Source organism: Cornus florida, unplaced genomic scaffold, assembly GCF_030987335.1.
Source record: "Cornus florida cultivar Cherokee Brave unplaced genomic scaffold, ASM3098733v1 CherokeeBrave_3.0.0_Hap2_Chr03, whole genome shotgun sequence".
Taxonomy (NCBI): domain Eukaryota; kingdom Viridiplantae; phylum Streptophyta; class Magnoliopsida; order Cornales; family Cornaceae; genus Cornus; species Cornus florida.
Window position 1 is genome coordinate 22,182,540 of NW_026775573.1, and position 14,476 is coordinate 22,197,015.

General features: G+C 33.6%; 1 protein-coding gene across 1 annotated transcript; it reads right to left on the minus strand.

Annotated features, from left to right (window-relative positions):
* Window positions 1–3,191: 3,191 nt before the first annotated feature.
* On the minus strand, window positions 3,192–6,697 carry LOC132299895 (calcium-transporting ATPase 12, plasma membrane-type-like). The gene is made up of 2 exons (XM_059796768.1): window positions 4,791–6,697; window positions 3,192–4,534 (listed from the first exon to the last, which is right to left on the minus strand). Exons 1-2 carry the CDS (start codon window positions 6,643–6,645, stop codon window positions 3,255–3,257), a joined length of 3,135 nt encoding a protein of 1,044 aa, XP_059652751.1. The 5' UTR covers window positions 6,646–6,697; the 3' UTR covers window positions 3,192–3,254.
* Between the last annotated feature and the right edge of the window lie 7,779 nt (window positions 6,698–14,476).

Below are 14,476 nucleotides of genomic sequence, written 5' to 3' on the forward strand. Positions count from 1 at the left end.
AGATTGAGAGATGAGAGATTGGGAGAGGCGAAGAGTGTCACAGACTCACAGTCACAGAGGCGAGAGATTGGGAGAGGCAAAGAGGGTGAAGAGAAGTGGCTCACTGGCTGAGTTAGTAAGGGAGGCGCAACTTGAAATGTCGTAATAAAGAGACGAGGCTGAGACGTTGAGTTAGGGTTAGGTTACCATTAAAAAATAATGAATAAAGAAAAAAAAGAAAAGAAAAAAGAAATAGGATATATCATTATATTGTATATATATATAATATATTAATATATTATTTAGTAACGGTTAACGGTTCGGTTTTTCTAACGGTTCAGATTGACAACGGATCAGTTCGGATCGGTTAACGGTTCGGATTGGATTTCTCAGGGTCCAATCCATTAACCAAACCGTGGACACCGAATTACAGATTTTTCAAACCATCACCGAACCATGAGATCTGAAAACCGAACCGAACCACACGGATCGGATTGGTTCGGACAAGATTGACGGATTATTTGCTCACCCCTAGTTTTTTTCTTTTTTATTACCTTGGTAAGAAATTCACACACACATTTTACTTTTATAGAGACTTAAATTCAAGACCTTGTACTTTGATAGGTACAAAAGTACCATTATGCTATAGCCCTTGTGGTATATTTGAGGTTTAGGTTGTTTATTTCTATGTTGTTTCAAGGGGTAAAACTGTGAAATCTTGGCTTCCTAATGTCTGGTTGAAATACTATTGCACTCACAGTAAAATTGCCTTTTTTTTTCGAAAATTAAAATAATTTTTATTAAAGAAAATAATTTACAGTTGGCCTTAGGCCCAAAATAATTACAACAAGCCCAAAGAAACAGCCCAACAAGCAAACAATTCCAACCCCAAAAAGTAACTGCCAGTAACGGCAATGACCTTGAAAATTTCAGTTCGGTGACCCTGTGAAAGTGGCCTTGCCGCCGTTAATCAATCCGGCGGCCAAGGATGAGTTCTACAATAAGACGGAGATATGTTCCAACTCATGAGAATGGATCTAGATGAAGAGCAATCATGGAGACATCCCAATTTTAGAATTGTTAATGTGTTTGGCGACTGATTTGCTATCAAGGGTAGGAAGTTTGGATTAGACTGCCAACCAAAGATTAAACTTCATCCTTGGTATGGTTGGGGAGTGCCAAACGAGGTTGTGCCATGGTACATTAGAAAGGACCCCAACCAAATATGCGACAGTGTTGCTAAATGAGTACATACCAGAAGGAGAAGCTGTCCACTTCTTTGTGTCCATTGCAGATGTGGAGGGATGAGGGAGGCTGAGTAATTCAGAAATGGCAGTGGTGATAGAGATGGGGAAGGCCCAATTATCATTGACAATGAAATTGTCAAGTGTTAAATCTTCTTGAAACCCACCCTCAGACAGTAAATTAGCTGGAAACCTAGAGCAAAGAGGTCCTCCCCGAGCCCAATTATCCCACCAAAATTATGTAGTAGCACCATTACCAATGGAATGTTTTATGAAGGCCCTAGCAGAATGTCTTAGTTGAAGTATTTTTCTCCATCTCCAAGAGCATAGTTATGGAAATTTTAGAGTCCATAAGTTCCTGTCTTTGAGTAGATGGGAGTGGCATCAATTGACCAATAGTCTATTAAAGCAGTCAATTTGGAGATCCTAAATGAATCTCAAAACCCCAGCCCTATTAGCAATTTCCAAATTGGGGATCCCCAAGCCACCTGCTAATTTTGGGGTACAAACCTTACCCCAAGCAACCTTTGAACCTGAAGCTTTCATCTCTAGACCTGACTAAAGAAATTTTCTGAAAATCTTATCCAACTCATCAATTACCCCCTTAGGAAGGATGAAGATATTGCACCAGTAATTTTGGGTTGAGACCAACACTAACTTGATTAGTTGCAATCTACGTGCATAAGATAGAGACTTTGATGTCCAGTTAGCAATCCTATGAGTGATCCTACTTACCAGTAAGATGCAATGTTGAGCTTTTAGGTTAATAAAAATGAGTGGCACTTCTAGATATCTCACTGGGAGTGTGGTTGCCTGGATGCCAAGTAGTGATGTGATCTCACACTGAGTGACATCATTAATACTAGAGAAATACACCGCATTTTTGGAGAGGTTGATGTCAAGGCCAGACATTGTGCAAAAAAAATCAAGTACAAACTTTAGGACTGAAACTGAGCAAATGTCTCCATGGCAAAATAGAAGTAGGTCATCTGCATAGGAAAGATGTGTGATTTTTTGTTCTCTGCATTTCCAGTGAAACTTGAAAGATGTAACTCTTCCAACATAGTTGTTGACAATTGAAGAAAAAGCATCCATGACAATTACAAAAAAGAATGGAGAAATGGGATCTCCTTATCTAAGGCCCCTCTTTCCCTTGAAATACCCTTGGAATTCACCATTCAAGACAATGGTGAAGGAGGGGATGAGATACAGGCTTTGATCAATGAAATGAATTTTGGAGGATAATTGTGTAGGGTTAAGTAACTGATAATGAAATCCTTCTTAAGGTCCACCTTGATGGCACACCTTGTAGGTTTACCATGTCTGTGATACCCTCTAAGCAGGTCATGTGCTGCTTAGAGGGTATCACAGACATGATAAGTGTAACGGGTGGGCACTTACACATTTACCCAAAAGCTCGAACTGTTAGGTAAGGCTGCATACCCACCCATTTATACCCAATCTCTTTTCCATCCGATTCCGATGTGGGACAAAATGACCCTTGTTACATTCTCCCCCACCCAAACTCGCAACGCTCTCGTTGCGGTTGGGCCACCCTGCCTACCCGGGTGGACTCACCCGGACGCCTTCCGGGCCGGGCGCTTGGCGTGGCACCGGATCAAGGACTGGATTTGGCTCTGATACCAACTGTAATAGGTGGGCGCTTACCCATTTACCCAAAAGCTCGAACTGTTAGGTAAGACTGCATACCCACCCATTTATACCCAATCTCTTTCCCATCCGATTCCGATGTGGGACAAAATGACCCTTGTTACAATCAGCCTGTAAGGTGTAAAACCGTCTTGATAAAAAAATAACTTGCACCCAATTAATTTGCTTTCATGCTCTCTCTGTACCAGAAGCATCTAGTGATGCATCTAAGTTGATCAAGCTTCCATTGTAACTATCTTGAATTAGTGGTAAAAAGTAGCATCTACTACATCTTACATAAATTAGTTACATTTCGCCTCATGAAAAGACCTTATTACAATACTTAAAAACATTCCCTAACACACACACACACACACACATCTAAATTGGACCTCTCAAGCGTTTCCATGTTACATAGGTAAGAAATGGTTTTTCAGGAACTGGTATGCACTTCACGACCCAAGCAAGAGGCCAGGACATTGCTGCTAATACAATGCACAAACCCCATTGTAGCCAATCCAACCTTTTCGTATTCGCAAATTTGTGTAAAAACTCCACCATTATAACCTGAAGAACAACAGTTACTACCACTATCCAAAGAAACAATCGATTCTTACGCAACCCTTTGAAGACATTCTTCTTCTCCATTTTCCTAGCATTAAACTCGTTGAAGACCTGGCAAAGAACAAATGTGTTGAAGATAAGGGTGTTCTTTATCTTTAAGCTCATATTGAAGATAGACTGTCCTTTAAATTGAAGTATCAAGAGGATCAAGATTTGATAGAGTGCTTGAGAGATGAGGTTCCTCCACATGACATTGGTCACAAGTGGCTCTACTCGACCCACTGGCTTCTTCTCCATGAGTTCATCACTTGGTCTCTCTGTGGCCAGAGCCAGAGCCCCCAATGTGTCCATGATCAGATTAACCCACAACAATTGGACCGTTGTTAGTGGGACTTCACCAGCAGAACATGCTGCAACGAAATTGATCACAAGGGCGGCAACATTGACAGTGAGTTGGAATTGAATGAACTTTTGGATGTTGTTATACACACATCTCCCCCACTTCAATACAGTCACTAGTGTTGTGAAGTTGTCATCCAAAATGACAATGTCTGAGCACTCCTTGGCCACTTCAGTGCCTTGAATGCCCATAGACAGTCCAACATCGGCTTCTTTTAGAGCCGGTGCATCATTTGTGCCATCTCCTGTGACCGCGACAACATGGCCTTTCTGCTTCAAGCACCGGACCATTAGAAGCTTATCGAGTGGGGAAGATCTTGCCAAGATGCGAATTTTTTCAACTCGGTCCATCCTCTCTTCAGGGGTATAGTTACGGAATGTTTCACCTTCTACTATTACTTCACTGTCATTAATACTTTGATTTGATCCAAGTATCCCACACTCAATTGCTATAGCTCTTGCAGTGAAAATGTTGTCACCAGTGATCATCTTTATCTTCACTCCAGCTTTTTTGCAGACTTGCATAGCTTGTCTCACACCAGGCCTACATGGGTCCTTTAAACCCACTATGCCTAAGAAAATCAAGCCGTCTTCGTCTAATTTTAACTGCATCTTTCCATCATCAATGCAATGTGACACTGGCTCTATAATTTGTTTATGAGCAAATGCAATACATCGAAGGGTTTCTGCTGCCAAACCTGTTAAGAGGATATAAATATTAAAGTTATACCTTTCTGCAATTGCTTAAATTATTAAGAGTAGTTGATAGTTAATATGATATCAGAACAAGTAAGGTCCTGAATTCAAATCTCACCGTCACTCTAATAATAGAATTAAAACACGTTTTAGATCAAAAGAATGTCACACATGGGAGGCATGTTAGAGGATAGAAAAATTGAAGTTACATCTTATCTAATAGCTTGAGCTTTTAGAGTAGAAATTGATAAACAATACCTTCAATTATTCGCTTGATCTCATCTCTCTGGCCATCATCCATGGGTTTGATGATGCCGGACTTGTCGTAGTAACTTGAACACATGGCTAGTATCATTTCAGCCGCTCCTTTCCAGTGGACATGGAAAGTATTGTCAATCTTACACTTTATAAGAACCCCACTTCGTTTCTTTTGCGAATTAAAGGTCTCCACATGGGAGATGACATAATTTTGTTTCAATTCTTTGACATTCATGTCTAATTCTTGGACAGCCCAAGAGAGGATAGCTTTCTCTGTTGGACTGCCAGAGTACTCTGGTTCAGACCCTTTGGTGGCTTTGTAAAGAATAGCAGTAGTGTTCTGGCTCACTCCTTGGTGGAGCAATTCAAGAACATTAAGGGATACTATGTCCCTAAAATTTCCTGTAATGTGATCTTTGCCCAGCACAAATTTAGTCACCATCATTTTATTCATGGTAAGTGTACCGGTTTTATCGGTGCAAATGATGGTTGCTGAGCCCATTGTCTCACAGGCCGAGAGTTTCCTAACCATTGCTTGATCAGCCATCATTCTTTTCATGGAATAGGCCAGAGTGAGTGTCACTGCCAACGGCAAACCTTCAGGAATCGCTACAACAATAATTGTCACCGCAGCTGCTATAATGCGTACCATGGCATTCATAACATCGTCAAATTGGGTCCTTCTACCATTGAATTCTTGATATCCATTCTCATCTTTTGTATTCCCTGTGAAATAACGAGTTAACAACACAAGAAGAACAAGAAAAGCAACAACCAAACCAACCTTTCCGATAGAGGAAGTTAATTTGCTGAGTCTAGTTTGCAGTGGAGTTTGCTCTTTTGAGTCCTGGCTTATGGAACTCATCATCTCACCCCACAGAGTGTTCATCCCCACCGCAGTGACAACCATCCGAGCATGCCCATTCGCTATCTTGGCTCCGGAAAATAAGAATGGATTGACATTCTCATCAATTTCGACGTGGTTGCTCTCTCCTGTCATGCTTGATTCATCTACTTGTAAGGAATGGCCATTTAAGAACAACCCATCAGCTGGAATTTGATCTCCAATCTTCAAATTCACCACATCTCCAACTAAAATATCAAATATGGAGATTTTTTGAGGCCTCCCTTTTCTTGTGACTTCAACTTGGATATTGTTACTAACTTTAGACAATTCATGAAATTGTCTTGATTGCCTGAAGTTAGTCACTGCTGATACAGTAACAACTAAAAAGACCGCGAAAGTTATGCTCGAGCCATCATACCAACCTTCTTTTATCCCATTTTCTTTAATACCAAAAGCAAGAGATAGAGTTGCACATACCAGTAGTATAATAATAGTGGAATCTTTAAAGGCTTCCAACAAGAAATGAAGAAAGCCCTTTGGAGGTGGCCTGTGGTAAGTGTTTGAACCAAAGGCCTCGCGTCGCCTTCTCACATCTTCATCATCCCCATGGATACCATTATCAACATGACTTCCAAGATTTGTCACAATGGCTTGTACTCCTCCGAGTTGGCGAAGAAGATCAAAACTCTTCTCCTTCACCATCTTCACTAGGCTTGTTGGTTCCACATGGTAGTGGTGATCATTTTGATTGCTTAAAGTGCGATATTCAATGCTTGGATTGACGTTGACAATGGTATGACTTGCGTGAACTACAATTCCCTTGGCAAGAGAAAGTAGAGCGCGGGTAGAATAGATTACTGCAAAAGCATACCGCCATCGCCTTCCAGGCTTTCTGAGCTCAATGGTGGCGGGGATGTCAACCACTAGTGCAGGCGAATCACGGGAGGATAATGAACGAAAAAGGGGCTTGTTAGGAATTTTTGAAGAAGTAGGAAGTGAAGACAACATGTTGTAAGGAGCAACAACGTAAACTGAAAAATGAAACTTAATTGCTTATGCTTGCAAAGACTTGGTTCTGTGATGTAATCACTTCCTAACATGCATATATAGACGTTTTTCCAAAAGTCGGTCGTCGGTGTCCTCCTTGGTTTTTTCCTAGTGTTTTCCCAAGCAAAGCTTTGTTATAATTCTCTAACGTGACTCGTAGAATTTTTTTTTCAAAAAATGTATGCTGTGTTGGATAGCTTTGAAATTAAAATTAAAAAAAGAATTATTTTAAAATCTGAACTACCATGTGTAAGATTATTTATTTAATTGTGACCCACATGATTTGGACATGTGACATATTACTTGGTCGCTAAGTAAATAGATATCAATTAATATTATTTATTTATGGTCAACTTATAAATTACCTTTTTGGTAATTACTTATTGGAGAAGTATTTTCCTTTCTTATTTCTTACTTTGATGGAACGTAAAATTATATTACTAAAAGGAAAACTGGTCCTCTCTCTGCCTTTATAAAAGTGCATATATTCCATCAATTATGTATGATTAACAATACAACACGAGAAAGTTTTATGTGTGCAAAAGGCCAAGAGAGAAAAACCAGTTTCTGTCTTTGCCTGTTAATCAGAGTTGCAGATTGGTTCGTGGTTAAAAGATCTGGACATTGAATTTAATCTCAACAAGGTTTGATATTATGAATAGAGGTATGTATATCTAACTATATTTATTTATGCGTTATAAGGATGTGAAATTAATTGAAGTTCTAAAGATTTAGGAATTTATGATAATTTGTGGTTAATGTCTAACACAAATTAATCAGAGTTTACATGTGGTATCAGAGCCAATGTTTAGGAACTCATTATTTTCCTTTAAAGTTGCAGAAATAAAAGTAAAATCAAATTATTGTATAATATATATGTATGTATCCGAATGTGCTGATGTAATTGATTCCTTTAATAAAGCTTTGTCCACCATTGATTAATTAATATGGTTTTACATCTTTTATGTAAATTATTGTAAAGGAATTTAGTTTTGATTAGTTTCTCAATTTCCGTAAATGATATGAATTGAAAAGTGTTTGTTTAGTTTATTATTTTTTTTAATGAAGTCAATCTCTCTATCAATTACAGTTTGATGATTATACAGATTATATTTTATTAATTATTTGAAAATTTAATAAATTATTGATTACACAAAATACGTATATTTATTTATTTTATTAAAAATTTAAATTTCTAGAATAATGTGTTAGTTTAGAAATTTAATTTAACTCTAATGGACACGCAAATAATAAATAATTATTTTATATCCATACATACATACATGATGGAGAATCAATTTTAAATTGATTTAATTATGATCTTCAAGTCTGAAAATAAAAATAATATTTTATTATGTATATAAAGTAAAAAGATATTTTTATTAAATTTTTGGACTATTAAATTTCTGGGATCGAATCTATCTATCTAAACTTGCATAAATCAACATGAGTATGTGTGTATAATGTTAAATGGGTAACTTAATGATGAATATGTCACTAGATAATTTAATATTCATATTATATGAGGGTTAGTAGCTACCAAAGTGGCCTAACTATGATGATTGATAAATATCAATTATAATAGTAAACATAGTTAATGATTAATTAATTTCTGTCTAATTTAATATTCATATTATGTGAACATTAGTAGTTACAAAAGTGGCCCAATCATAATGATTGATGAATATTAATTTTTGTAGTAGACATAATTAATCATAAATTAGTTACTATCTAATTTAATATTCATATTATGTAAATGTTGGTAGCTACCAAAGTGGCCTAACCATAATAGTTGATAAATATTAATTTTAGTAGTAAACATAATTGCAATATTTCATGAATTATGATACTTATTATTTTTTGTGATATTCATGAATATTGAGTTTATTTAATTATTAGAAATAATTCTCCAAAGGGAATTGATTTTCAAATGATTAAATGAAAATTAAGGGATTGCATGTTTTTTTTAATTAGGTGGATATAGGATATCCAAAGGTAACTTATCTGTTTAATTAAATAATGCATCACTAATAAAAGTATACATATAAATACAAATAAGCATCATTATTAGTATTTTATAGTTGCCACCCAAAGGGGTACTATAGTTATACATTGTATTTATATTTTTAAGTTATATAAACGTGTTGTTAATTCAAAATATTATTGTCGTGAGTATTTTATCTTATTATATCTCTTAATGCGCATGCTACATCTGTTCTGATTCTCAATAGGACTAACTTCTCATTATGGAATGAGTAAGTTGAGTTCAAAATTTAGATGTGTTAAATCTTGATTTAGCATTTTAAACTGAGAAACCTACTGTTATTACTCATAAAGACAGCGAGGGAGAAAAGATTCTCCATAATGTTTGGGAGAGATTGAGCAGATTAAGTATTATGATTATGCGAATAATTGTTTCCCATAGTAATAGTGCTAAGGAATATTTGAATAGAAAAATATTTTCGTATTGTAGATAAATATCTAAAACGAAAATTATAAATTTATATCACTACTATGCAATTTTGTTGGTACTCTTACCATGCATGAGTATATTCTTAAGATGACTAATGTTGTTACAAAATTGAGAACCTCAGGGATGATTGTGAATGAGAAATTTCTCATTAAATTTATTCTCAATTTCTTATTTATTCAGTATGGGTCATTACAAATTAACACTATTAAGACAAGTGGAAAGTGATTTAATTGACTATTATGTTAATTTAGGAGGAGACAAAACTTAAGTAGTAAGGTAATCATTATATTCATCTGATCACTCAAGAAGTTATAAATAAATTTTGGGAATAAGCCTGAACAGGCATTAAGTGAGCAACACCCAAAATTAAAAGATTTAGGTCAATCTACTAAAAGAAAGAAATGTAATAATGTAAATGTATCATTAATGTATTGAACACTTTTAGAAAAATTAAATGAAATATAAAGAATGATTCGAAAAATAATGGTAAGTTTTTGGCTTTTATATATTTCGAATTACTTACTGAAATTCTTTCTAATACATGATAGGTTGACTTAAGTACTAATGCTTATATTTCTAATAGATGCAAGAATTTCATATGGCCTAAACCACAAATTCAAATAAGAATTTCTTATTTTTGATAATTGAAAAAAAGTTTTGTTGAAATCATTGTGACATTATGTTTAATGTTAGACAGTGGATTTTATTAAAATTATTTTTAAACTTTTTACGTTTATTCAATTTCCCATAATTCGATTTTATTTCAAAACTTTATGTTAATGGTTTTTCATTTAAATTTGATAATGATGTTTATTCAAGAAATTCTAATTTGTGAGTTATGGTATTATTATTGATGAGTTCTGTAAATTTAAACTTGATAGTTTATTTATTAAAAACATTTTGATTTTGCATCATAATATTAGAATTAAGCGTAACTCAATTAATAGAAAATTTATCTTTCTTGTGGCATAAAAGACTAAGTCAATATCTAGTGAAAGGTTAGGAAAATTAGTAAAGGATGTGATTCTTCTGAATCTAAACTTTACTGATTTTGGTGTGTGTGTGTAAATTGTATTAAGGGAAAATTACATATAAATGGAGTCAAAGTTCCATATTTACTTAGAGACTGAGTCAAAGTTCCATATTTCTCTAAAATGGATTGCTGAGGTGGCACATGGTTTTTTACTGTTTAAAAAATTGTGGTGCCTAAAATGCCCTTCCTTAACAAAAAAGTAGTACCTTCAGTTCAAAAAAATAGTACCTTCAGTTCAAAAAAGTAGTACCTTCGGAGAAAAAGTAGTACCTTCGCGGGTGTTTAAAAAACATGGTACCTAGACGTCAAAAAGTAGTACCTTCAGTTCAAAAAAGTAGTACCTTAGAAGAAAAAGTAGTACCTTCGCGGAAGGGTATTTTAGGCACCATAATTTCTAAACAGTAAAAAACCATGTGCCACCTCAGCAATCCATTTTAGAGAAATATGGAACTTTGACTCAGCTTCTAAGTAAATATGGAACTTTGACTCCATTTATATGTAATTTTCCCTTGTATTAAAGGTAAACAAACCAAACACACAAAGAAATGAGCCACAATAAGTATAGGGCTTCTTGAAATTATTCATACAGACATTTTTAGACCTTCTAATGTTCCATCTTTTGGTGGAGAAAAGTATTTTATTGCCTTTATAATTAATTTTTTTACGCTATGGATATATCTATTTGTTGTATGAAAAATCTCAAGTAATACTCTTGAAGTATACATAATTGAGGTTGAAAGGCAACTAGATAGAAAAGTGAAAATCATAAGGTCATATAGAGGTGGTGAATATTATGGGAAGTATGATGAAATGGGTTAAAACTTTAGCCGTTTGCTAAACTCCTTAAAATGTATAGCATTTATGTTCAATACACTTTGCTATATATGTCACAGCAGAAGCGTGTAGTTGAAAGGCGTAATCGTACTCTTATGGATATGGTTAGGAGTATGTTAAGTAATTTCTTGTTACCCATAATATTATGGATATTTAGTAATCTAAAGAGTACAAGTTTTACTGTCATAAACATAATACGATAATTATTGAAACCGGTAATGACAGATTTATTAAGAATGGTGAAGTCAGTGGGAGTGATAAAAATAAGAATTTGATCATTCCAGAAGTTAGGGTACAAATCTTTTTACCAATAACTTCTAAGGAAATAATTGTTCCTTCAGTTGTTGAACCGTATAACAACGAAGAACAATTAAATGATCAACAATTCTATAATGAGATTGTCACCAATGAATAGATTGTAGAAGAATCATAAGGAATAACATTAAGATGATCTCAAAAAGAAAGGAGGTCTGTTATTCTGGATGACTATGTGATATATCTGCAAGAATCTGATTTTGATATATAGTGAGATATATACGAATCCGATTACATATTCACAAACCATTAACAGTAATGATTTTACTAAATGAATTGGTGCCATGAATGAAGAGATTATAAAGAAACCTTCTCTCCAATATCTAAGAATGAATCTTTTAAAATATCATGGCATTAGTAGCTTATTATAATTTATAGTTACATCAAATGGATATGAATACAACTTTTATAAATGGGAGTTTATAAGAGAAAGTCCATATGGAACAACCTGAAAGCTTCACATTAGAGGGTAAAGAATTCATGGTCTGTAAACTTAAGATGCCAATATATGGATTTAAACAAGCTTTCTAACAATGGTATATTAAGTTTAATGATACCATTATTGCTTTTGGTTTTAAGGAAAACACTGTTAATCAGTGTATATACTAGAAGGTTAGTGGGAGTAAGTTTATATTTCTGATTCTATATATTGATGATATTTTATTTTGTAGTAGTGATCTTAGTTTATTATATGAAAATAAAAGTTATCTCTAAGAACTTTGAAATGAAAGATATGGATGAGGCATCCTGCGTGATAGGAATACAAATATTTCATGATAGATCAGGTAAATTTTTAGTATTGTCTCAGAAAACATATATTGAAAGAGTTCTAGAAAGATATGGTATATAACATTATTCAACTAGTATTGTTCCATACATAAAAGGGGATAAAGTCAGCCTAATGCAATCCCAAAGAATGAGTTAGCTAGAAGGTAAAGAAACGAAAAATATTCCTTATGCATATATTGTGGAGTTTGATGCATATACAAGTTGGTATGTGAGATTTGTTTCTTTTGGCTGGAAGAACAATATTATGAAAAAGTATAAAGTAATTTTTTATTACTCTGTCTATTATGAATTTTTAATTTGCAGCATGCTTTGAGGCTACAATTTATTATTGCAGAATTTATTTCAGGATTTGGAGTTATGAGTACCATTTTCAGATTGCAAAAAAATTATGTTGCAATTGTTGATCTTCTTGTACGAAAAATGATAGGTATTCTAAAGTTGAAATACTTTATCATTAAAGAAGATATTTAGAAACAACGACTGTCTATTGAATATATAAGCACACAACTTATGATTGCAATCCATTAACGAATGGACTACCACCCAAGACATTTATGGGACATGTTAAAAGAATGGGTCTTGAATGTAGTCAATGATAATTATTTTTTAATTGTGGATTGCTTAACAATGCTTATATTTATTTGACATTTTGAGCTCATTAAATGTGTTTCTGATATTTCCTACTAGTTAATGTACATGTACGTATTGCTTTAATAAGTGGTAATAGGAATAGTCTTGGAAAAGACATTATTGTTAGATCATTATTGATACTTCTCATTTATAGACTATGTTGAATAAGTTACTAGTGTTATGGTACATGGAAGGGACTGTGTCATTTAGGGACATACAACCGCCATGACTCACATTGGTAATTTGTTTACCATGGTATTTATGATGACCAACTTAATACCTTAATTTGATTTATGATGCACACTAATGACTTTTTTACTAAACCACTACAGAAGTTATCATGTGTGCCAAGTGGGAGAATGTAAGATTATTTATTTAATTGTGGCCCACATAATTTGGACATGTGACATATTACTTGGTCGCTAAATAAATAGATATCAATTAATATTATTTATTTATGGTCAACTTATAATTACCTTTTTGATAATTACTTATTGGAAAAGTGTTTTCCTTTCTTATTTCTTACTTTAATAGAAAGTAGAATTATGTTACTAAAAAGAAAACTGGTCATCTCTCTGCCTTTATAAAAGTGCATATACTCCATCAATTATGTACGATTAATGATACGACACGAGAAAGTTTTATGTATGCAAAAGGTCAAGAGAGAGAAACCAGTTTCCGCCTTTGCCTGTTGATTAGAGTTGCAGATTGGTTCATGGTTAAAAGATCTGGATATTGAATTTATTCTCAACAAGGTTTGATATCATGAATAGAGGTATGTATATCTAACTATATTTATTTATGCGTTATAAGGATGTGAAATTAATTAAAGTTCTAAAAATCTAAGAATTTATGATAATTTATGATTAATGTTTAATACAAATTAATTAGAGTTTACAACATGATCTACAAGTCTAATTCCAACAAGTGGATTCCATAATGCCAAATGAGTGGGTATTCAATGCACCAGATATGAGCTACTCATCTAATTTCTTTAAGAATATATAGAGTTATTTGTTCCTAATAAATTTAATCTTGTATTAAAGGACTTCCAGTCCAATGACATGAGATTTCTCTTTTTTAAAATGGCGGTTGAGAATTCAAATGATGGATGTATGCTTAGTTTTCAAAAAAAATTAATCTTCTTTTTTCCGGTTAAAAAAATAAATAAATAAAAGATTGATCTTGTTAACATTATGTACTAAGAAAAAGAGAAAAATAATGTTTAAGTGGTAAGTACTATATAAATTCAACTATAAGTTTTCTCTTCTTCTTTCTTTCTTTTTTTTTCTTTATTTTATTTTATTTTTTTTGTATATTCTGTGGGGGAAATTGCACCCATTTATTTTTTTTTTTTTTTTTTTTTTTTTTTTGGAATTTTATATCTATAAAATTTTCATATTAAGGGTTCTCAAATTACAAAAAAATAAAATCTCACTATTACCCCCTCACACAATTATCATAGGAACAATGCTTGGATCTTGCCTTAAGATAAGTTTTGTCCCTCCAACTTGATGTGGCCCCCAAATCAAAACTTGACACATGTCTCAATTTTGTATAATATTAAAAAAAAAAAAAAAAAAAAAAAAAAAAAAAAAGGGAGGAAGAAAACATATGAATCAACCCGTTACAAACTGTTCCACCACCAGTGGTGACGTCTCTCCACCCTCGTTTTTTTTTTTTTTTTTTTTAATATTAATATTTTCTATTTCTATCTC